This window comes from Salvelinus fontinalis, chromosome 27 (genome assembly GCF_029448725.1).
Source record: "Salvelinus fontinalis isolate EN_2023a chromosome 27, ASM2944872v1, whole genome shotgun sequence".
NCBI lineage: Eukaryota > Metazoa > Chordata > Actinopteri > Salmoniformes > Salmonidae > Salvelinus > Salvelinus fontinalis.
Window position 1 is genome coordinate 39,258,904 of NC_074691.1, and position 24,488 is coordinate 39,283,391.

General features: G+C 43.9%; 1 protein-coding gene across 1 annotated transcript; it reads right to left on the minus strand.

The window, feature by feature from the left end:
* Positions 1 to 23,464, minus strand: LOC129825553 (adhesion G-protein coupled receptor G2-like). Its single transcript, XM_055885725.1, has 19 exons — positions 23,028 to 23,464; positions 22,516 to 22,590; positions 21,453 to 21,563; positions 21,061 to 21,141; positions 20,778 to 20,939; positions 20,629 to 20,667; positions 20,272 to 20,346; positions 16,126 to 16,282; positions 15,199 to 15,355; positions 8,864 to 8,998; positions 8,502 to 8,612; positions 8,035 to 8,074; positions 6,748 to 6,848; positions 6,221 to 6,342; positions 4,927 to 5,195; positions 4,542 to 4,632; positions 3,184 to 3,316; positions 906 to 1,077; positions 1 to 740 (listed from the first exon to the last, which is right to left on the minus strand). Exons 2-19 carry the CDS (start codon positions 22,574 to 22,576, stop codon positions 550 to 552), a joined length of 2,208 nt encoding a protein of 735 aa, XP_055741700.1. The 5' UTR covers positions 22,577 to 22,590; positions 23,028 to 23,464; the 3' UTR covers positions 1 to 549.
* Between the last annotated feature and the right edge of the window lie 1,024 nt (positions 23,465 to 24,488).

The window sequence follows — 24,488 nt, forward strand, 5'->3', positions numbered from 1 at the left end:
TAGTGTTTGTTTTTTCTGACCTATTCATTATTATTAAGTTGAATAAAAATACTGTTAAATTCAACTGTACATACGACACACACACACTAAATGCAAACACATACATTTAATTTTATTTAAGCTCCATGTAATATAATCATAGTTCACAGATTTATTTAGATTTAAGAAAGCAAAAAATTGTGATTCATCTCTTTTTAAAACATAAAGAATATATACATATTTATCAAATTCTGGTGGATAAATCTATGGATTACCAGGTCATGTGGAGTACAGTCACCAAGGTCTATTCTACAATACAAGTTAAAAGCTGCATAATGTCCATACGCTCAGAGAACTTTTTATTTTAATTTTTCTGAGAACTATAACTCTGTTAAGAGTATAAATAACTCTGACTTCCAGGATCACTGCCAATGATAGCTGGTGGCACTTTACATCAGAGTACGGGCTCATTTACAGCTGCAACAAATATATTTTTTTTATGGTATCAAACACATTTTCTCCATTCTGGCCCTTATTATGAGCCGTCCTCCTCTCACCAGCCTTCACTGTCTAGGATTGGGGTTTAGTTTTGATTGGTAAGGGTTCTCTAGGGTGGTGTTGACCTAGGTCAAAGTAAGGGTTCTCCAAGGTGGTGTTGACTGTGACAGACATTGTGGAGCTTTTGCTACTGGTTCTGTTGTCCTTGGTGGTCTCCCCAATTACTCTACTGGTGTTGTAGTAGTAGAGAAACAGAAAGAAACCTAGTGAGAGACGGTGGGAGACTGGTTACTACTCATACCAATAGTGCGTGTGTCCATATGTAAAAGATGAATGACATTACAATCCAAATATCTCAAGCATACTTTTTTTTTTTGATCGGTTTATAAATTGTAATATTAGTTGATCTCATATCTGTCTTAACCTACCTTGGAATGAGTTGAGGATGGTGAAGATGTAGAAGGAGGGAACCTTAAGGACCCCGTGGGCGAAGAAGGCAAAACTCCAGGTGATTCCCAGCAGACAGCACAGCCCCATCACAGTCACTATGTCCTTGGTGCCTGTCCCCTGCTGCTGGGCCTGGTCCATGCCCGACTTGATCTAGAGTCAGGATCACAAGGTTACTGACTATAGATATAGAACCTGATGTCATAGAGTCCTTACACCAAAAATGGAACAATTTGGCAGCTGTTTCAGCTGGGGTTTTACTCTGTTGACATCAAATAGAACTAAACTCAGCAAAAAAAAAGAAACGTCCCTTTTTCAGGACCCTGTCTTTCAAAGATAATTCATAAAAATCTAAATAACTTCACAGATCTTCATTGTAAAAGGGTTGAAATACTGTCTCCCATGCTTGTTCAATGAACCATAAACAATTAATGAACATGCACCTGTGGAACGGTCGTTAAGACACTAACAGCTTACAGATGGTAGGCACACAGTTATGAAAACTTAGGACACTAAAGAGGCCTTTCTACTGACTCTGAAAAACACCAAAAGAAAGATGCCCAGGGTCCCCGCTCATCTACGTGAACGTGCCTTAGGCATGCTGCAAGGAGGCATGAGTACTGCAGATGTGGCCAGGGCAATAAATTGTAATGTCTGTACTGTGAGACGCCTAAAACAGCACTACAGGGAGACAGGACGGACACCTGATCGTCCTAGCGGGGGCAGACCACGTGTAACAACACCTGCACAGGATTAGTACATGCAAATATCACACCTGCGGGACAGGTACAGGATGGCAACAACAACTGCCCGAGTTACACCAGGAACGCACAATCCCTCCATCAGTGGTCAGACTGTCCGCAGTAGGCTGAGAGAGGCTGGACTGAGGACTTGTAGGCCTGTTGTAAGGCAGGTCCTCACCAGACATCACCGGCAACAACATTGCCTATGAGCACAAACCCACCAGCGATGGACAAGACAGGACTGACAAAAAGTGCTCTTCACTGACAAGTCGTGGTTTTGTCTCACCAGGGGTGAGGCCTGTACACCGAGGCCTGTACTCTGGAGTGGGATCGATTTGGAGGTGGAGGGTCTATCATGGTCTGGGGCAGTATATCACAGCATCATCGGACTGAGCTTGTTGTCATTGCAGGCAATCTCAACTCTGTTTGTTACAGGGAAGACATCCTCCTCCCTCATGTGGTACCCTTCCTGCAGGCTTCCCTGACATGACCCTCCAGCATGACAATGCCACCAGCCATACTGCTCATTCTGTGTGTGATTTCCTGCAAGACAGGAATGTCAGTGTTCTGCCATGGCCAGCGAAGAGCCCGGATCTCAATCCCATTGAGCACGTCTGGGACCTGTTGGATCGGAGGGTGAGGGCCATTTCCCCCAGAAATGTCCGGGAACTTGCAGGTGCCTTGGTGGAAGAGTGGGGTAACATCTCACAGCAAGAACTGGCAAATCTGGTGCAGTCCATGAGGAGGAGATGCACTTAATGAAGCTGGTGGCCACACCAGTTACTGACTGTTACTTTTGATTTTGCCCCCCCCCCCCTTTGTTCAGGGACACATTATTCCATTTCTGTTGGTCACATGTCTGTGGAACTTGTTCAGTTAATGTCTCAGTTGTTGAATCTTGTTATGTTCATACAAATATTTAAACGTAAAATTTGCTGAAAATAAACGCAGTTGGCAGTGAGAGGACGTTTCTTTTTTTGCAGAGTTTAGAATGATCATCTGCTGATGTACGATCTGTGGTTACTTAGGACAACGTATTCGCATGTCAAATATATTATTTTTAAAGGACAAATTATTGTGGCCATCGCTGTTGCTAAGATAGCTAAAGATTCTACAGGATGAGCATTGATAATATGACCGCAGTCAGGAAATCAATTAATAAAGTGGCTGTAGATATATAAATAAATGAATAGGATGACAGTAAAACAGTTATGTTATGTGTTTCCTGAGAAGTTAGCTGAAATTCACTCTGTTTATTTTCCTCTTTTTCGTGGTCCTCTGTACCGAGGTTGGAGACACCCATACAGAAAATATATACACACATGATTTAGGCACTTTGGATAAAAGCCTCAGATAGATGGCCTACAGTATATTATTAATGACAAACTTTCTGTGCTGCTACCATATATTTCCCAATCTTTTTTGCTCGATCGCCGGTCCCTTAGGTTTAGAATTCTTCCGGCATTTATGCAACGTTATGGGATGTTAATGTCTTTACGTTGGCAACTATAACAACCTTGCTCTTGGTGCTCTTAAGGTGGACCAGCCAGCTCAGAACCACGATGAAGGTGGTGAACGTGAAGAGGAAGACCAGCGCATAGTAGCCAATGTTTACTATGTAGTGCACGTCAATGTCCAGGATCCAGCACCTAGAGATGGAGGAGAGTTACATCACTATGCAGTTGGTACTATGTAGTGTAGTTGCTGTAGAGTTAGGGTATATGTAGTGTAGTTGCTATAGAGTTAGGGTATATGTGGTGTAGTTGCTATAGAGTTAGGGTATATGTGGTGTAGTTGCTATAGAGTTAGGGTATATGTGGTGTAGTTGCTATAGAGTTAGGGTATATGTAGTGTAGTTGCTATAGAGTTAGGGTATATGTGGTGTAGTTGCTATAGAGTTAGGGTATACGTGGTGTAGTTGCTATAGAGTTAGGGTATATGTGGTGTAGTTGCTATAGAGTTAGGGTATATGTGGTGTAGTTGCTATAGAGTTAGGGTATATGTCGTGTAGTTGCTATAGAGTTAGGGTATATGTGGTGTAGTTGCTATAGAGTTAGGGTATATGTCGTGTAGTTGCTATAGAGTTAGGGTATATGTCGTGTAGTTGCTATAGAGTTAGGGTATATGTGGTGTAGTTGCTATAGAGTTAGGGTATATGTAGTGTAGTTGCTATAGAGTTAGGGTATATGTGGTGTAGTTGCTATAGAGTTAGCGTATATGTGGTGTAGTTGCTATAGAGTTAGGGTATATGTCGTGTAGTTGCTATAGAGTTAGCGTATATGTGGTGTAGTTGCTATAGAGTTAGGGTATACGTGGTGTAGTTGCTATAGAGTTAGAGTATATGTGGTGTAGTTGCTATAGAGTTAGGGTATATGTGGTGTAGTTGCTATAGAGTTAGGGTATATGTCGTGTAGTTGCTATAGAGTTAGGGTATATGTGGTGTAGTTGCTATAGAGTTAGGGTATATGTGGTGTAGTTGCTATAGAGTTAGGGTATATGTGGTGTAGTTGCTATAGAGTTAGGGTATATGTGGTGTAGTTGCTATAGAGTTAGGGTATACGTGGTGTAGTTGCTATAGAGTTAGGGTATATGTGGTGTAGTTGCTATAGAGTTAGGGTATACGTGGTGTAGTTGCTATAGAGTTAGGGTATATGTGGTGTAGTTGCTATAGAGTTAGGGTATATGTGGTGTAGTTGCTATAGAGTTAGGGTATATGTAGTGTGGCTGACGTTCATTATGTCTAGGATCCAGGACCTTCACAGTGCAATAATAAGCACAGGGTATAAGCCTGGATTGAGCCTCTTGAGACTCTACAAGTTATTTTAACTCTGAAAAGACTAATGTTAAATCAAGTATGACATAAGTGAGACCCACATGTACACCTCTTTCCCTCCGTCAGTGTAGATGATCTGTTTTCCGTATTTACCCAGACTGAAGAGGATGATCACGACCGTGCTGGGCAGCACTAAGGCGGAGGACATGGCGCAAACAAACAAAAGATAAGTAGGTTATTCAATTCTTTAACCATTTGCACGAGAAAAAAAAACACTGACACTCAATTGACTCAGTTGGACTCTCAGGCACAGGTTCAAGGCTTCAAATCCCTCCTGAGCGTTACCCCCCCCCCCTCCCTCCCCCAAAGTCCCTACATCATAATCCCTAACATCCCGAACCCGGCCCTACCTAGAGTACAACCCTGACTTTATCTCATTCAAAAACCTCCAGTAGCCATCGCAACCTGAGTATCAGTATCACTCACCCCACCCGGCGATGCACACTTTCATGACGTAGCGCGGTATGGGGGCGGAGCCTGACTTGTAGAGCTGCTGACAGAGGTGGAAGGCCTCCACGGCGAACCAGGTGAAGGTGGCCAGCATAGAGTAATGCATGGCCGCAGCCATCACCTGGCAGCCCACTGGACTCCGCAGACTGGCCACCCACCCGTTGGTCAAGAAGGTGATGTTGAGCATGAACATGGACAGAAACAGTTGGATCAGGATCTGGGTGGTATTGCTTGACTTCGCCTTCCTGGATGTCACATACAGGTTAGACGTTAGAGGTCAAAGTTCAAGGCGTTAGTAGGTCAAGGGACACTCACTAGGTGGCCTGAGTCGTAATTGACTATATCATAAAACATTTTATGAAAACAAAAAAAAATCATTTTTTGGTCTTAACTAAAGGTTAGGCACAAAGTTAACAGTGTGGTTAAGTTTACAGATCAATGGAGGCCATTGCTACATGTAGAGATGGGCTGGCTATGGGCTTTGTTTAATATCCTCAGACCTCCTCCTCCAATCTGCTTTGAAAAATACTTGAGGAAACAAGGAAGGAGGAAAGCAAGGACTTGACAGCTAGTATGTTTTCAGATTACAGCTTTGTTGACCAGTGCCCTAATGACAGTGGGCAGAGCTACCTACTTTAGCAGGAAGTAGTGACCAGTGCCATAATGACAGTGGGCGGAGCTACCTACCTTAGCAGGAAGTAGTGACCAGTGCCATAATGACAGTGGGCAGAGCTACCTACCTTAGCAGGAAGTAGTGACCAGTGCCATAATGACAGTGGGCGGAGCTACCTACCTTAGCAGGAAGTAGTGACCAGTGCCATAATGACAGTGGACGGAGCTACCTACCTTAGCAGGAAGTAGTGACCAGTGCCCTAATGACAGTGGGCGGAGCTACCTACCTTAGCAGGAAGTAGTGACCAGTGCCATAATGACAGTGGGCGGAGCTACCTACCTTAGCAGGAAGTAGTGACCAGTGCCATAATGACAGTGGGCGGAGCTACCTACCTTAGCAGGAAGTAGTGACCAGTGCCATAATGACAGTGGGCGGAGCTACCTACCTTAGCAGGAAGTATTGACCAGTGCCATAATGACAGTGGGCAGAGCTACCTACCTTAGCAGGAAGTAGTGACCAGTGCCATAATGACAGTGGGCGGAGCTACCTACCTTAGCAGGAAGTAGTGACCAGTGCCATAATGACAGTGGGCGGAGCTACCTACCTTAGCAGGAAGTAGTGACCAGTGCCATAATGACAGTGGGCGGTGCTACCTACTTTATCAGGAAGTGCATGAAGAGAACCACGCCCAGGAAGAACATGGACACGCCACACCCCACATAGGTGATGTAGGTGAGAGAGTTCATATCACCGTCTGAGATAGTCTGGTTCGGAGGGGACTGAAAAAGAAGCACAGGTTAGTGATGAACAGATTCATGTGTTAGAAATCTTTATTGTTTTACTATTTCAAATAGATCTGCTTAGAATTTAAATGAAATGAGCAACAATCTGTAGTATATGCAACATTATTAAATCAAATCCAATGTTATTTGTCACATGCTTGGTAAACAAGAGGTGTAGACTAACAGTGAAATACTGATTTATGGCCCTTCCCAACAATACAGTAAATGGTAAAAGAACCGGGTTGGAAAATTCTGGTAACTTTCCCAAAATTCCAAGGTTTTCCAGATATCCCAGTTTGAAGATGAGGAGGGAATTACCAATCGGGATTTGTAGAAAACCTGGGAATTTTGGGAACGTTACCTGAATTTTGCCCACCCTATAAGAGAACGAGGAAACCGTACCATTAGCACAGCAAAGAAAGTCAGGTGTGTACATTGGCAGGTTATGTTGTCCCCTTTCACAATGGTCAAACAGCCGTAGTCTGTCCAGTTGGGTTGACTCCCTACGAAGGGAAAAACAGTGAGAATTGGATACGACATACTAACTACCTGAACACTGCCTGAGTACCGGTATACTACCTGAACACTGCCTGAGTACCGGTATACTACCTGAACACTGCCTGAGTACCGGTATACTTCCTGAACACTGCCTGAGTACCGGTATACTACCTGAACACTGCCTGAGTACCGGTATACTACCTGAACACTGCCTGAGTACCGGTATACTTCCTGAACACTGCCTGATTACCGGTATACTACCTGAACACTGCCTGAGTACCGGTATACTTCCTGAACACTGCCTGAGTACCGGTATACTACCTGAACACTGCCTGAGTACCGGTATACTACCTGAACACTGCCTGAGTACCGGTATACTTCCTGAACACTGCCTGAGTACCGGTATACTTCCTGAACACTGCCTGAGTACCGGTATACTTCCTGAACACTGCCTGAGTACCGGTATACTACCTGAACACTGCCTGAGTACCGGTATACTTCCTGAACACTGCCTGAGTACCGGTATACTACCTGAACACTGCCTGAGTACCGGTATACTTCCTGAACACTGCCTGAGTACCGGTATACTACCTGAACACTGCCTGAGTACCGGTATACTTCCTGAACACTGCCTGAGTACCGGTATACTACCTGAACACTGCCTGAGTACCGGTATACTACCTGAACACTGCCTGAGTACCGGTATACTTCCTGAACACTGCCTGAGTACCGGTATACTACCTGAACACTGCCTGAGTACCGGTATACTTCCTGAACACTGCCTGAGTACCGGTATACTACCTGAACACTGCCTGAGTACCGGTATACTTCCTGAACAGTGGGCGTCGTACCGTAATCCAATTTATTCAACAAATGCAGTAAGTGTGACTTCTTGTTTTTTTTTTAAGCATACTAAGATGTGCCCTTGCATAGTGCTTATACTACATTTCAATTACTTGTATTTATCTCTTAAATCGAGAACTAAGACATTTGAAGCCTGGACACTAGAGGAAGAGATGAAATCATTGAAAAGTATGAACACTTACAAGGGCAATAGAACATGAAGATGTTTGATAATGATAACTTATCTCAATTCTAGCTACTCGCTATGCTTACTGGAAGTATGCCATTCCAAACCTTACCTTGTATAGTATGCAAATCAGTTAGGAAAAGGTAATGGCAGCTAAATACCTTCACCGTTCCATGACTGGCACGATGGAATGGCTCCCCACTGGTGGAAAACAAAGTAGTGCATTATGGGTAGAGCTGATGTACTCATTCAGTATTTAGAAGAAGTGTTTCACACCAAATTGGGGGGGGTTAGCCCAACTCGGATTCAATCCAGGTTCCTGTGTAAACTCTTTATCATATTTCGCCTGTATATTCTGTTTATTGTGGCAGTACCATTTCACCAAGTCAAATTCCTGCAACATGTAAAATGTACTTGGTGATTCTGTCAGACTGTCAGTCCAACCCCACAGCTACTACACCAAGAGGTATGAACTAAACCTTTTGATCAGTCTGTGTGTCTTGTTCCTCAGCCTACAGTACATCTATGGGACATTTTCAAAGCTACTTTTCCTCTTAGGGCCAATGTATACATTATATCCCACATACTTGTACCTTAACAGGCATTAGTAAAGCGCATCAACATTTACCTTCTGGACGTTTAGAAAATTAAGATTTATGTTGTCGGTTAAATTGGTAATGATCCTGCCCATCTCGATCGCTACCACTTCGTTATTCAGAACTGTGCTGTTGTTTACATCCTGGAAGAAAGAGAGAGCATGACAACCATAATACCCCTAGGATTTCAAAATTCCAATAACCTTCCCAAAATGCTCTGTTTTTTCCAGAAATAACAGTTGGAAAACTCCAGGAAAGTGGAGGGAGTATGTAGGGAATCCAGGATTTCTGGAAATTTGGGACCAGAATTCTACGACCCTAGTGGCACCACACCAACTATCGTTAGATTTTTTTTTTTAATTCAGTGAAAGGACGATTGAAGTCTCAGACATACCGTGGACATGTTGGGGAATCGGAAAACACCGGCAAATGCAGTTCCGTTGCTTAAGTTGTAGGCCTTTTCAAATGCTTCCTTTGTGACTGTTACAGACCTTGAGAAGCCACCCAGAGACTTCCGATCTTCCACAATCTGAACAACAACAAACGAGAACAACGTCAGACACACCAGAGGCTTGTACAAATTTGCTAACTTTACCAAAATGTCTAGATTTTCCAGAAATCTACGTATAGGTTGGAGGATTCCGGAATTCCTGCTTATTCCCTCCTGATTCCAAGGATCGTCCAACCGGGGTTTCCTAAAAGACCAGCTAATTTGGGGAAAGTTTCAATATTTTTGCAAACCCTCGACACACGCTAGTTTATCTGGACCACAAGAGGCTGTTGAGCTGAGGACGGCTCATAAAAATATGACTGGAACGGAGCACATGGAATGGCATCAAACACATGAAATCCTGTGTTTGATAGATTTGATACCATTCCCCTGATTCTGCTCAAGACTTACCCCAATTAGGGTGCCACCAATCCCCTGTGGCGCTCACTATGTTTGGGCGTAATACTATGTAATACTGATACTACAACCATACAGCTACAACCATACCCAACTACAACCATACCCAGCTACAGCTATACAGCTACAACCATACCCAGCTATAGCCATACCCAGCTACAGCCATACCCAGCTACAAAAATACCCAGCTACAACCATACCCAGCTACAGCCATACAGCTACAACCATACCCAGCTACAGCGATACCCAGCTACAACCATACAACTACAACCATACAACTACAACCATACAACTACAACCATACCCAGCTACAGTCATACAACTACAACCATACAACTACAACCATACCCAGCTACAGCCATACAGCTACAACCATACCCAGCTACAGCCATACAGCTACAACCATACCCAGCTACAACCATACAACTACAGCCATACCCAGCTACAGCCATACCCAGCTACAACATACCCAGCTACAGCCATACAGCTACAACCATACCCAGCTACAACCATACCCAACTACAACCATACCCAGCTACCACCATACCCAGCTACAACCATATCCAGCTACAAACATATCCAGCTACAGCCATACCCAGCTACAGTCATACCCAGCTACAACCATACCCAGCTACAACCATACCCAGCTACAGCCATACCCAGCTACAACCATACCCAGCTACAACCATACAACTACAACCATACCCAGCTACAACCATACCCAGCTACAACCATACCCAGCTACAACCATACCCAGCTACAACCATACAACTACAGCCATACAGCTACAACCATACCCAGCTACAACCAAACCCAGCTACAACCATACCCAGCTACAACCATACAACTACAACCATACCCAGCTACAACCATACCCAGCTACAACCATACCCAGCTACAACCATACAGAGCTACAGCCATACAGCTACAACCATACCCAGCTACAACCATACCCAGCTACAGCCATACAACTACAGCCATACAACTACAACCATACCAACAACAACCATACCCAGCTACAACCATACCCAGCTACAGCCATACCCAGCTACAACCATACCCAGCTACAACCATACCCAGCTACAACCATACCCAGCTACAGCCATACCCAGCTACAACCATACCCAGCTACAACCATACCCAGCTACAACCATACCCAGCTACAGCCATACACAACTACAACCATACCCAACTACAACCATACCCAGCTACAACCATACCCAGCTACAGCCATACCCAACTACAACCATACCCAGCTACAACCATACAACTACAACCATACCCAGCTACAACCATACAGCTACAACCATACCCAACTACAACCATACCCAGCTACAACCATACCCAACTACAACCATACCCAGCTACAACCATACCCAACTACAACCATACCCAGCTACAACCATACCCAGCTACAGCCATACCCAGCTACAACCATACAGCTACAACCATACAGCTACAACCATACCCAGCTACAGCCATACAGCTACAACCATACCCAGCTACAACCATACAACTACAACCATACAACTACAACCATACCCAGCTACAACCATACCCAGCTACAGCCATACCCAGCTACAACCATACAACTGCAGCCATACAACTACAACCATACAGCTACAACCATACCCAGCTACAACCATACCCAGCTACAACCAAACCCAGCTACAAACATACCCAGCTACAACCATACAACTACAACCATACCCAGCTACAACCATACCCAGCTACAACCATACCCAGCTACAACCATACAGAGCTACAGCCATACAGCTACAACCATACCCAGCTACAACCATACCCAGCTACAGCCATACAACTACAGCCATACAACTACAACCATACCCAACAACAACCATACCCAGCTACAACCATACCCAGCTACAGCCATACCCAGCTACAACCATACCCAGCTACAACCATACCCAGCTACAACCATACCCAGCTACAGCCATACCCAGCTACAACCATACCCAGCTACAACCATACCCAGCTACAACCATACCCAGCTACAGCCATACACAACTACAACCATACCCAACTACAACCATACCCAGCTACAACCATACCCAGCTACAGCCATACCCAACTACAACCATACCCAGCTACAACCATACAACTACAACCATACCCAGCTACAACCATACAGCTACAACCATACCCAACTACAACCATACCCAGCTACAACCATACCCAACTACAACCATACCCAGCTACAACCATACCCAACTACAACCATACCCAGCTACAACCATACCCAGCTACAGCCATACCCAGCTACAACCATACAGCTGCAACCATACAGCTACAACCATACCCAGCTACAGCCATACAGCTACAACCATACCCAGCTACAACCATACAACTACAACCATACAACTACAACCATACCCAGCTACAGCCATACCCAGCTACAGCCATACCCAGCTACAACCATACAACTGCAGCCATACAACTACAACCATACAGCTACAACCATACCCAGCTACAACCATACCCAGCTACAGCCATACCCAGCTACAACCATACCCAGCTACAGCCATACACAACTACAACCATACCCAGCTACAGCCATACACAACTACAACCATACCCAGCTACAGCCATACCCAGCTACAACCATACCCAGCTACAGCCATACACAACTACAACCATACCCAGCTACAGCCATACCCAGCTACAACCATACCCAGCTACAACCATACCCAGCTACAACCATACCCAACTACAACCATACCCAGCTACAACCATACCCAGCTACAACCATACCTAGCTACAGCCATACCCAGCTACAACCATACAACTACAGCCATACACAACTACAACCATACCCAACTACAACCATACCCAGCTACAACCATACCCAGCTACAACCATACCCAGCTACAACCATACAGCTACAGCCATACAACTACAACCATACCCAGCTACAACCATACCCAGCTACAACCATACCCAGCTACAATCATACCCAGCTACAACCATACAACTACAGCCATACAGCTACAACCATACCCAGCTACAACCATACCCAGCTACAACCATACCCAGCTACAACCATACCCAGCTACAACCATACCCAGCTACAACCATACCCAACTACAACCATACAGCTACAGCCATACCCAGCTACAGCCATACCCAGCTACAACCATACAGCTACAACCATACAGCTACAACCATACCCAGCTACAGCCATACAGCTACAACCATACCCAGCTACAACCATACAACTACAACCATACCCAGCTACAACCATACGACTACAACCATACCCAACTACAGCCATACCCAGCTACAGCCATACCCAGCTACAGCCATACCTAGCTACAGCCATACCCAGCTACAACCATGCAACTACAGCCATACACAACTACAACCATACCCAACTACAACCATACCCAGCTACAACCATACCCAGCTACAACCATACCCAGCTACAACCATACCCAGCTACAACCATACAGCTACAGCCATACAACTACAACCATACCCAGCTACAACCATACCCAGCTACAACCATACCCAGCTACAATCATACCCAGCTACAACCATACAACTACAGCCATACAGCTACAACCATACCCAGCTACAACCATACCCAGCTACAACCATACCCAGCTACAACCATACACAACTACAACCATACCCAGCTACAGCCATACCCAGCTACAACCATACCCAACTACAACCATACCCAGCTACAACCATACCCAGCTACAACCATACCTAGCTACAGCCATACCCAGCTACAACCATACAACTACAGCCATACACAACTACAACCATACCCAACTACAACCATACCCAGCTACAACCATACCCAGCTACAACCATACCCAGCTACAACCATACCCAGCTACAACCATACTCAGCTACAACCATACCCAGCTACAGCCATACCCAACTACAACCATACCCAGCTACAACCATACCCAGCTACAACCATACCCAGCTACAGCCATACACAACTACAACCATACCCAACTACAACCATACCCAGCTACAGCCATACCCAGCTACAACCATACCCAGCTACAACCATACCCAGCTACAGCCATACCCAGCTACAACCATACCCAGCTACAACCATACACAACTACAACCATACCCAACTACAACCATACCCAGCTACAACCATACCCAGCTACAACCATACCCAGCTACAACCATACCCAGCTACAACCATACCCAGCTGCAACCATACCCAGCTACAACCATACCCAGCTACAGCCATACCCAACTACAACCATACCCAGCTACAACCATACCCAGCTACAACCATACCCAGCTACAGCCATACACAACTACAACCATACCCAACTACAACCATACCCAGCTACAACCATACCCAGCTACAGCCATACCCAACTACAACCATACCCAGCTACAACCATACAACTACAACCATACCCAGCTACAACCATACCCAGCTACAACCATACCCAGCTACAACCATACAGCTACAACCATACCCAACTACAACCATACCCAACTACAACCATACCCAGCTAGAACCATACCCAACTACAACCATACCCAGCTACAACCATACCCAGCTACAACCATACAGCTACAACCATACCCAGCTACAGCCATACCCAGCTACAACCATACAGCTACAACCATACAGCTACAACCATACCCAGCTACAGCCATACAGCTACAACCATACCCAGCTACAACCATACAACTACAACCATACCCAACTACAGCCATACCCAGCTACATCCATACCCAGCTACAGCCATACAACTACAACCATACCCAGCTACAACCATACCCAGCTACAACCATACCCAGCTACAGCCATACAACTACAACCATACCCAGCTACAACCATACCCAGCTACAACCATACCCAGCTACCACCATACCCAACTACAACCATACCCAACTACAACCATACCCAACTACAGCCATACCCAGCTACAACCATACAGCTACAACCATACAACTACAACCATACCCAGCTACCACCATACCCAACTACAACCATACAACTACAACCATACCCAGCTACAACCATACTCAGCTACAACCATACCCAACTACAACCATACCCAGCTACAACCATACAACTACAACCATACCCAGCTACCACCATACCCAACTACAACCATACCCAACTACAACCATACCCAACTACAACCATACAACTACAACCATACCCAGCTACAGCCATACCCAACTACAACCATACAACTACAACCATACAACTACAACCATACCCAGCTACAACCATACCCAGCTACAACCATACAACTACAACCATACCCAGCTACAACCATACCCAGCTACAACCATACAACTACAACCATACAACTACAACCATACCCAGCTACAACCATACCCAGCTACAACCATACCCAGCTACAACCATACACAACTACAACCATACCCAGCTACAACCATACAACTACAACCATACAACTACAACCATACCCAGCTACAACCATACCCAGCTACAGCCATACCCAGCTACAGCCATACAACTACAACCATACAACTACAACCATACCCAGCTACAACCATACCCAGCTACAACCATACAACTACAACCATACAACTACAACCATACCCAGCTACAACCATACAACTACAACCATACCCAGCTACAACCATACAACTACAACCATACCCTAGTTGACCACACCTGTCAGACCTCAAATGTCTCAGATATGAAAGCCTGACCTCTGCCCAACTTTAAAAAGGTGACTAAACCTAATGTTGAAAAAGCAAATGTGCCTATGGGACATTAAAGCATTTGACATTTTTTATCCCATCCATTCATCCATTCATTCAGGAAATACACCCACCTTAATGCCAGAGTTGGAAGAGTACCCAAAGGAGACTTCCTCGACGTTGGTCCTCTCTTTGGGCTTCACTATGACCCCAGTGACCGAGCCCATCATCACAGAAGCTGAGGACTCATTCATCATATTGACCAGAGAGGCGATATCTTTCATAGCCTTCCTGTGGAGAGGTGTACAGGGTCCATATTAGGACAGTCACACATCTATAGAATATAGCAGGGATATTCAAATCTGGACCTCCAAGCCAGTTCCACTGCTGATTTTCATTCTTCCCCTCTCATCAGATACTGTTTTAGACCTGGGACACCAGGTGGGTGATTCCCCTCTCATCAGGGACTGTTTTAGACCTGGGACACCAGGTGGGTGCAATTACTATTCGGGTAGAACAGAAAAGCAGCAGTCTCCGGCCCTCCAGGCTTGGATTTGAATATCCCTTTAATACAGTCTACCTATTAGGACAGTTCACACATCCACGGTCTTTAACAATATCCGTGAGGAGGAACTTTAGTTTAACCAGAGATTTAGTGACACCGCGATACACGCACTTCAATCTAGAGGTGATTGAAGCGTCAGTTATTTAGAATGTTTCTTTGTGTTAGTTCACAGGGCAGCTGTTCTTTGCGAGGGGAAAATGTTGCCCTATACTGTAAGTACATTTCCAAGCCTGGCAAGTGTGACAGCAAGTGCCTGTTTGGATACTGTTATGTGCTCTCTAAAAAGTTACACTTATAGGGGTGGTTTCCCGAACAGCGATTAAACCTAATCTTGGACCTAGAAGTACTTTCAATGGATAATTTCCATTGAACATGTTTTATAGTCCTGGACTAGGTGTCATCTTTGTCCAGGAAACTGGCCCTATGAATGATATAATAATAATAATAATAATAATAATAATAATAATTATAATAGATATGATTGAGTAATTCTTACGAAGCCTTTTCACCATCGATGTGAACTCCATTTCCAGTGTTAAAGATCGCTGGAGGAGGCAACACTTCCGCAGGGTCTTTGACTGGTTCATTACAGTTGAAACAGAATGTCCCTGGTGCTGTTACGTTGATGATGAACTTATCTTGGTTTTTGGAGTCTAAGAAGATATGTAAAAACAAACACACCATTTCTCTTTAACATATTTTTGAGGTGTTCTCACTTTATTTAGACAGAAAGTAAATCAGAGGGGGAGAAGGAGAGCAAGTGGGAAGGGATTGAACCCTGGCCTCCGGTGGGGAGTCTTATATATGTGACCTGTACCAAGGAGTGCTACCACTTCACCACAGCTCTGCAGAGACTGCCCATTTATAAACCAACACCTTCCACCAAGACCATGCTGCTGTGTTTTGAATTACAGTACGGTGATTAGTGAATAGGTCCTAATACAGGCGCTTGTCATCTCCCGCCTGGGACTACTACAACTCGCTGTTGGCTGGGCTCCCCGTTTGTGCCATCAAACCCCTTGCGATTAATCCAGAACGTTGCAGAACGCCTGGTGTTCTCATTTACATTTACATTTAAGTCATTTAGCAGACGCTCTTATCCAGAGCGACTTACAAGTACATACATTCATATTATTATTTTTTTTTGTTGTACTTTGTACATGTTCTCCCATGTCATCCTCTGTGCGTGTATTTATGGATGCCATGGGAAGCCAGGCTTCATCAAATATTTTGACCTTAAAAAAATATATTAAAATTATAAAATAATTAATTTTACATCTAATCATTTTTCGTCAATTCGCGAGTCGCTGAATCTCACCGGAGAAATAATCAGAGCGAGGGAAACAGCGCCCCCTTTGTCTCAGTATGTGTAGCCCATGTATCGGATGCTGCCGCTGTAGAATTTGATTGATTGATGCCAGCAAGCATTTGGCCTCACTTGATAAAATACAAATATAAGATAATTAGCCAGATAATTGTCCCCCCCCCCCCCTCCCCCAAGTTTGGATTTGGCTTCAGACCAATCAGACCTAAATTGTCCCTTTCCTAAATCATGGATGGAGATAGGGATTTGGACTTGTGGTTTTGACATAATTCTCTGTACAGGCCAATGATTATGACAGAGATTCTGATCTAACCATAAATTAATATATTATGCCACTAGCCTGAGATGATTGCAAGTACAATATGTAGCCTAGATGTAACCTAGTAGGCTAACGTTAACTAGCTTGCTAACTTAGCTGGTTCATTGTTCCCCATGCGAGGAAGTCAGGCTAGTAAGCGTTTTAGCTTGGTAGACAACAAAAACTAAAAGTGTACTGTATGACAGAGCCATAGACCATTTTGCCAACATGAAAGAGAGGATGGTATTGGAGTAGGGTGAGTCAACATGTTTTGTTTCAGGAGCACACACACACACACACAGACAGACAGCCACATGATATTTAGCAACATTGATTTAAACTAAATAGTTTTTTGGTATCTTTAAGTTTGTTTTCAGTGTATTAACTCTTAAATGTATAGTCTCCATATTTGGGGACCCTATTTGATGTGTTTTATTCAATTCAATCTGCTATGAGAATGGTAGCCCCTATCTGCAAAATCAGCGTGTCTGCAGAAAGCTAAGTATCTTGGCAATTGATCGGTGCTTTAAAATCATTTGGTATGACTTACTACCATTTATGGGCATACGTATTTATAAGGACAGGCCGAGCCGATGACCTCATTTCGAGATGGCTGCTACCCACATTCCGGTTTAGCATTGTGAAGCATTAACAAAATAAACACGGAATACGGTCATATACACCGAAAGCCGAGACTCCATAGATCATGAGGATATCTTATTTCTCTGCCTATGACCTACCGTTATTGATCACTAGCCCCGAGAGTCAAAATGTTTATTTTACACAACGTTTTCACCAAACAGCAAACTTCTTACAAGGTAAGCTTAGATTTGGTCTGTGTTTGAGCTATAATTACATGGGGGCTGTCAAATGAATCGTTAGGTTGGTAGGAACAAATCTAGCCTATTGATGATGTATGACTTATGCATGATGAGGTATATCTTTATGCATCAAAAATATGATGTTGTCTGCTTATGCGCTGTAGTCATCCCATCTATATCCCCTGTATGTCCCAGACACCACCACAATGTTTGAGAGAGGTTGGTGTTGTAGACATTTTATTTTTTTATAGTGAACAATATCTTTTAGGCACATCCAGTGTGTAAAAACAGTGAAATTACAACATTAAGACTCTTTGGAGAGGTTGAAAGGACACTTTGAATGTACCATGGAGACCCCATAACACCACCACTATGTTTGAGTGAGGTTTGATATGGTAGAAATTGTGTTTTTATACAGAACAAATAGCATTTAGAGATTGCGAATATGTAATAGGACTGGAATTATCTGCCACTTTGGGGAGGTTTAGGGACACTCGGAAATGTCCCGTGACCACACCTGACACCACTTACTAAAACATATGCCTGTGTCTAGTTGTTAGCTCTATCAATCCCCATTTTTCTGATATTGTTCCCAATGTTGTGGGAGCCGTCTGATGTGTTTCCAGCTCTAGTCATCAATAATTCACTTATAGCTTGTCAATCAATGAAAGATTTTAAAAAAACGTGTTATTTAGTGTGTGCTTGATCTTACGTATTCTGAACTATGTAACTTCTATCTTCTTTTTCCTCATCATCTCCCAGGTGTCTTCTTTCCAAATATACCAAGTTTTTGCATGTCAGAATCATGTAATTACACACAAATAGCCGTTTATTTTGGGTATGTCTATTTAGGCGGAAATCTAAATTTTTCCATGACATTTTTAAACTAACCTTGTTGAGTTGACGGTGTTTAAATGTTTAAGTTGAAATGGTGCTGGAATACCGCAGGCAGGGCTCCTGTTGTCTTTGTTCTGACTTGCTGTAACTCTGTGGTTCTAAATCACTAGTGGTTTAGTAAACTGTCAGAAACATTAACTGGCTTGAACATGCTGCAGGTGATAGCTGTTTGTATGCAATATTTGCCTTGTGGACTTCACCGGTTAGATGTGGCTGTCCGGTTTAGTAATGAAACAATTGTATGTGTAGTTGAATTTATTCTACCACTGTGTGACTGTCTTTTTGTTGTCACAGGCCTTATTGGATATCACGACGGCGTATGAACGAATGGGTTATAGGAGCAAACAATGCAATTATCACAACATAGGCTGTAATATGGCTTTTTTACTGGCTTGGCTTGGCTTCCTCAATGATTTTACCAACGGACCGCTACTGGTCACCCCGCTCCTCCACACACTCCACTGGCTTCCAGTCAAAGCTTGCATCCATTACAAGTCCATGGTACATGCCTACGGAGTAACAAGAGGAACTGCCCCTCCCTATCTTCAGGCTATGCTCAAACCCTACACCCCAACCCGAACACTCCATTTTGCCACCTCTGGTCTATTGGCCCTCCCACCTTTACGGCAGGTTACCTCCCGCTCAGCCCAGTCCAAGTTCTTCTCTGTCCTGGCACCCCAATGGTGGAACCATCTTCCCCCCCCCCCCTGAAGCTAGGACAGCAGAGTCTCCGCCCATCTTCCGGAAACATCTGAAACCCTACCTCTTCAAAGAGTATCTTAAATAATCCCACAGGAAATTCTCTGGCAATAGCTCTGGTGGACATTCCTGCAGCGAGCATGCCCATTACACGCTCCCTCAAAATTTGAGACATCTGTGGCATTGTGTCATGTGACAAAACTGCACATTTTAGAGTGACCTTTTATTGTTCCCAGCACAAGGTGCACCTGTGTAATGATCATGCTGTTTAATCAGTTTATTTATATGCCATACCTGTCAGGTGGATGGATTATTTTGGCAAAGGAGAAATGCTCACTAACAGGGATGTAAATAAATTTGTGCACAACATTTCAGAGAAATATGTTTTTTGTGCATATGGAACATTTCTGTGATTAATTTATTTCAGCTCATGAAACATGGGACCAACACTTTACATGTTGTGTTTGTATCTTTTGTTCAGTGTATATTTTTGTTACCTTTATTTTAGCGGGGAGTCTCATTGAGACCAAGGGAGCCCTGCATCTCATAATTACTCAACAATTACATAATCACGGCAGGTTAGGACATACAGCAGGTTCTTACTTTTGCAGGCCTCTTCATTATATGCAAATGTACTGCAACGTTTAAAGGTGCTGAAACAGGAGACACTGCAGTTGGCTGTGGATGGAAAATAAGGGATTCAATGCAAGGCGCGTTATAGCATGGTGCGCTTTAACAAACTTTTACAGGTAAATTACGGTTGAACCAACACGTGCGTGGGTTTACAGTGAACGCGATCTCCGCGAACTTCAGGGATAAAGCCTTTAAAAAATTGCCGGTTGTAATAGTGAACTATAACACGGCTTGGATTGAAAGGCATTACGCTCTCTTTCCAAATGCACACATGTACATGCTGAACATAGACAGGAAGATCTCAATGGAAAACAAATAAAAACATACTTTTCTTAGACTCGATGGAAGGCCATTTCCCATTGTAAGCTGTAACAAAATGCACTTGTTATTATTTTTTGACAAGAACAAAAATAAGGTGATGTTCCCTGTGTTACAAAACATTTGCATCATGAATAGGAAAAGACTGCATCTTCAACCTGTAATGTTAGTCCAGAGTGAGTCCAGTGTCTCGCTGCAATTCCATCCAACCATCACACACACAGACAATTCCTTTTTCTCCTTCACGTACTTCTTTGGCGTGTACAGGAGATGAGATGTATTTACTTTCTGCATCCAAAAGTCCACAGCCTTGCAGTTTTCTAACAACCCAAGTAAACAAAACGTGAAAAAGTAATTTTAGACACATGAGATGTAAATATGTTGGTATGTAATAAGCAGTATGCAAAACTGTTGTACATGGCATGTTGGAGTCCTACTCACTCTGAAAGCTAATACCACTAGTGTTGAATGAAACACTGCACGTCGTTTGAGGTATGGCTTTGTTGGTCTTAGATGCGTTTCCTATTGGTGAAGAAGGGAGATGATAGTTTGGTAAAAGCAAGTCTATGGTTAATTCTAGCTTTGGGACACAACATCGGGAGTCTGTGGATTGGTTGGACACCCGAAGTTGAGCATCGTCTAATCGGTTAATTCCAAAAAGGGTAATAGAAATTGGCTATACAACAAACGACCAGGCTTGCCCGCCACTGCAGCTCGACCAAATGGAAGTTCTTCCATATTTCACATCTGGTTTTCAAAATCATTGTAAATAATTCCTGGCTCCTATCAATCTAAAATATATCCCATACATCACAAGCTGTAATGAAACTCACCACAACATTTTTTCAGGGTACCTGTGAAGCCAGCGTCAACTATCAAAATATTATTATCCTTATTCAGACAATCCATGCTTTCACATGATGGTTGATTATTGTTTTTTGGGCCTGTAAAAAAGAAAACATAAGACTCAGATACACAAATACAACAAAAATATCATTCCAAAAGGGTTCCCCATGGGAAGACATTGTGGAGAACTCTATCTCAATTCAATGGGCTTTATTGGCATATTGGCATGTTTACAAAGCAATCTCTCACTCTCACTCCCTCTCCTGTCTCGACCTCTGAATGTTTGTCAATGAAAAGCCAACTGACATTTACTCCTGTGGTGCTGACCTGTTACACTGTCTACAACCACTGATTTTTATTATCTGACCCTGCTGGTCATCTATGAACGTTTGAACATCTTGGCCATGTTCTGTTATAATCTCCACCCGGCACAGTCAGAAGAGGACTGGCCACTCCTCAGAGCCTGGTTCCTCTCTAGGTTTCTTCCTAGGGAGTTTTTCCTAGCCACCGTGCTTCTACATCTGCATTGCCTGCTCTCTGGAGTTTTAGACTGGGTTTCTGTACAGCACTTGGTGACAACTGCTGATGTAAAAAGGGCTTCATAAATACATTTGATTTATTTATTTTGGGTCCCAGCCAGGTACAACTCTTTTGGGTTCCTGGAAAAAAACTGAAAACCCCTTTATAGGTTCTAGATAGAACTTTTTTTCAAACCATTGTATTAATTACAATGCATGATCTTGTTGGATTGCTTTTCCATTGAAAGGAAGGCCAAGCAATACCTTTGATATTGTAATACAGTAATCAGGTTTGGGGTCAATTCGAATTGAATTCAGGAAATTAATTCAATTTTGATTTAAAAAAAAAAAAAAATACGACTAAAAAGGAGAAGCTATTTATTTCAAAAGTTGTTCCAGTTTTAAAATGTTAAATTCAAATCACTTCTTGAATTGAGTGACTTTAATTTGAACTGACCCCAACCCTGAAAGTAATACACATGACACCTACAGTACATTTACGGTGAGTAGGTTAAGTTAGTTTTCTACTCACAAGTAGGACTCCAAAGCAGAATGACCAGGAAGCTCAGAGCCACCCAAATCTTCAACTCCATAGTGTTTGTGTCGGCTACAACAACAACAAAAACCTTGGATGTGGTTAACACTCCGTGTTCAGATGAGAAGTCGAATTCGTAGTTCAGTACAACATTTAAAAGTGAGCAGTTATTACACATTAGCATCATTCACAGGCTCTGTCGTGCACATTGACTGGACGTTACTGTGGCCGTTGTCTAGACGTTCTCATCGAAACCTTTCAGTGATTTTCAGAGTTCTGACATTTTTACCCTCAATTGTTATTTACTAAAAATGCATAATTTGGTAATGGACACAAAATATTACCATGTTAGCATTTTTGCGGGACAATTATTTTTTTTTTTCTCACAAAATATAGCATGTTACAACCAGTGCAGCCCCATGATGCCACGTTATGCTGATTGAATTCAGATGTACAGTCAGATGTAGATAACAGATATACTATCAAAGTAATAGAAGATGAAACCTTACCTGTTTCTTGCTGTAACACCTATAGCCACGGTCACAGCAAACAGCGGCGCACTTTCTGCTGAACCGTCAATGAATGAACCCTATATTCTCTGACTGATCCTCCACGATGATGTCCACATGAAAATGTACATCTAAACCGTGAGTTTGCATGCCGAACCGGAGGGTCACATTTCCCTTGCAAAACTCGCACAGTGGTCAGTGCACAAGCAAACAGGCACTTCTTTGTTTTGTCGTGTAATGATGCAAAGGATACACACAAAAAACATAATGAGTTATACAGTGTATTGTACCCTGCATCATTTTGGTTAGCAGGACAAACCTGTACCCGGGTTATAATTCTGCTGTTGGTTTTTACATGAATAAGCATATTAATGGGAGCGACAAGTGGTCATAGCGTTGGGCCAGTTACCGAAATGTTGCTGGATTGAATGCCTGAGCTGACAAGGTAAACATCTGTCGTTCTGCCCCTGAACAAGGCAGTTAACCCACTGTTCCCCGGTAAAGCCATCATTGTAAATAAGAATTTGTTCTTAACTGACTAGCCTAGTTAAATAAAGGTTAAATAAAATTAAATGTAAAAAATGAGGAGCTAGGCTTGAAGTCTATTCCAGGGCATGTTTCTATGAAGCCTCCTAGAGTAGGATCACCCCCCCCCCCCCCCCCCCCCCATCCATTCATTAGGCAGACCAGATCCTAGATCAGCCCCCCCTCACATCCATTCATTAGGCAGACCAGATCCTAGATCAGCCCCCCCCCTCACATCCATTCATTAGGCAGACCAGATCCTAGATCACCCCCCCCCCCCCCCCCCATCCATCATTAGGCAGACCAGGTCCTAGATCACCCCCCCCCCCCCCCAACCATTAGGCAGACCAGATCCTAGATCACCCCCCCCATCCATTCATGAGGCAGACCAGATCCTAGATCAGCCCCCCCCCATCCATTCATTAGGCAGACCAGATCCTAGATCAGCCCCCCCTCCATCCATCCATTCATTAGGCAGACCAGATCCTAGATCAGCCACCCCCCCCCCCCATTTATTAGGCAGACCAGATCCTAGATCAGCCCCCCCCCCCATTCATTATGCAGACCAGATCCTAGATCAGCCCCCCCCCATCCATTCATTAGGCAGACCAGATCCTAGATCAGCCCCCCCCCCCCCCCATTTATTAGGCAGACCAGATCCTAGATCAGCCCCCCCCCATTCATTAGACAGACCAGATCCTAGATCACCCCCCCCCCCCCCCCATCCATTAGGCAGACCAGATCCTAGATCACCCCCCCATCCATTCATGAGGCAGACCAGATCCTAGATCAGCCCCCCCCCCCATCCATTCATTAGGCAGACCAGATCCTAGATCAGCCCCCCCCCATTCATTAGGCAGACCAGATCCTAGATCAGCCCCCCCCCCCCCCCCCCCACATTCATTAGGCAGACCAGATCCTAGATCAGCCCCCCCC

What these genes read in the sequence shown, in the direction of transcription:
- LOC129825553 (XM_055885725.1), bottom strand. Translation starts at nt 22,576, where the DNA reads ATGGAGTTGAAGATTTGGGTGGCTCTGAGCTTCCTGGTCATTCTGCTT. An exon ending in TACCCTGAAAAAATGTTGTG is followed by an intron (nt 21,142 to 21,452) that starts GTGAGTTTCATT and finishes CTTCACCAATAG; the next exon opens with GAAACGCATCTAAGACCAAC. An exon ending in GATTCCCCAACATGTCCACG is followed by an intron (nt 8,613 to 8,863) that starts GTATGTCTGAGA and finishes TCTTTCTTCCAG; the next exon opens with GATGTAAACAACAGCACAGT.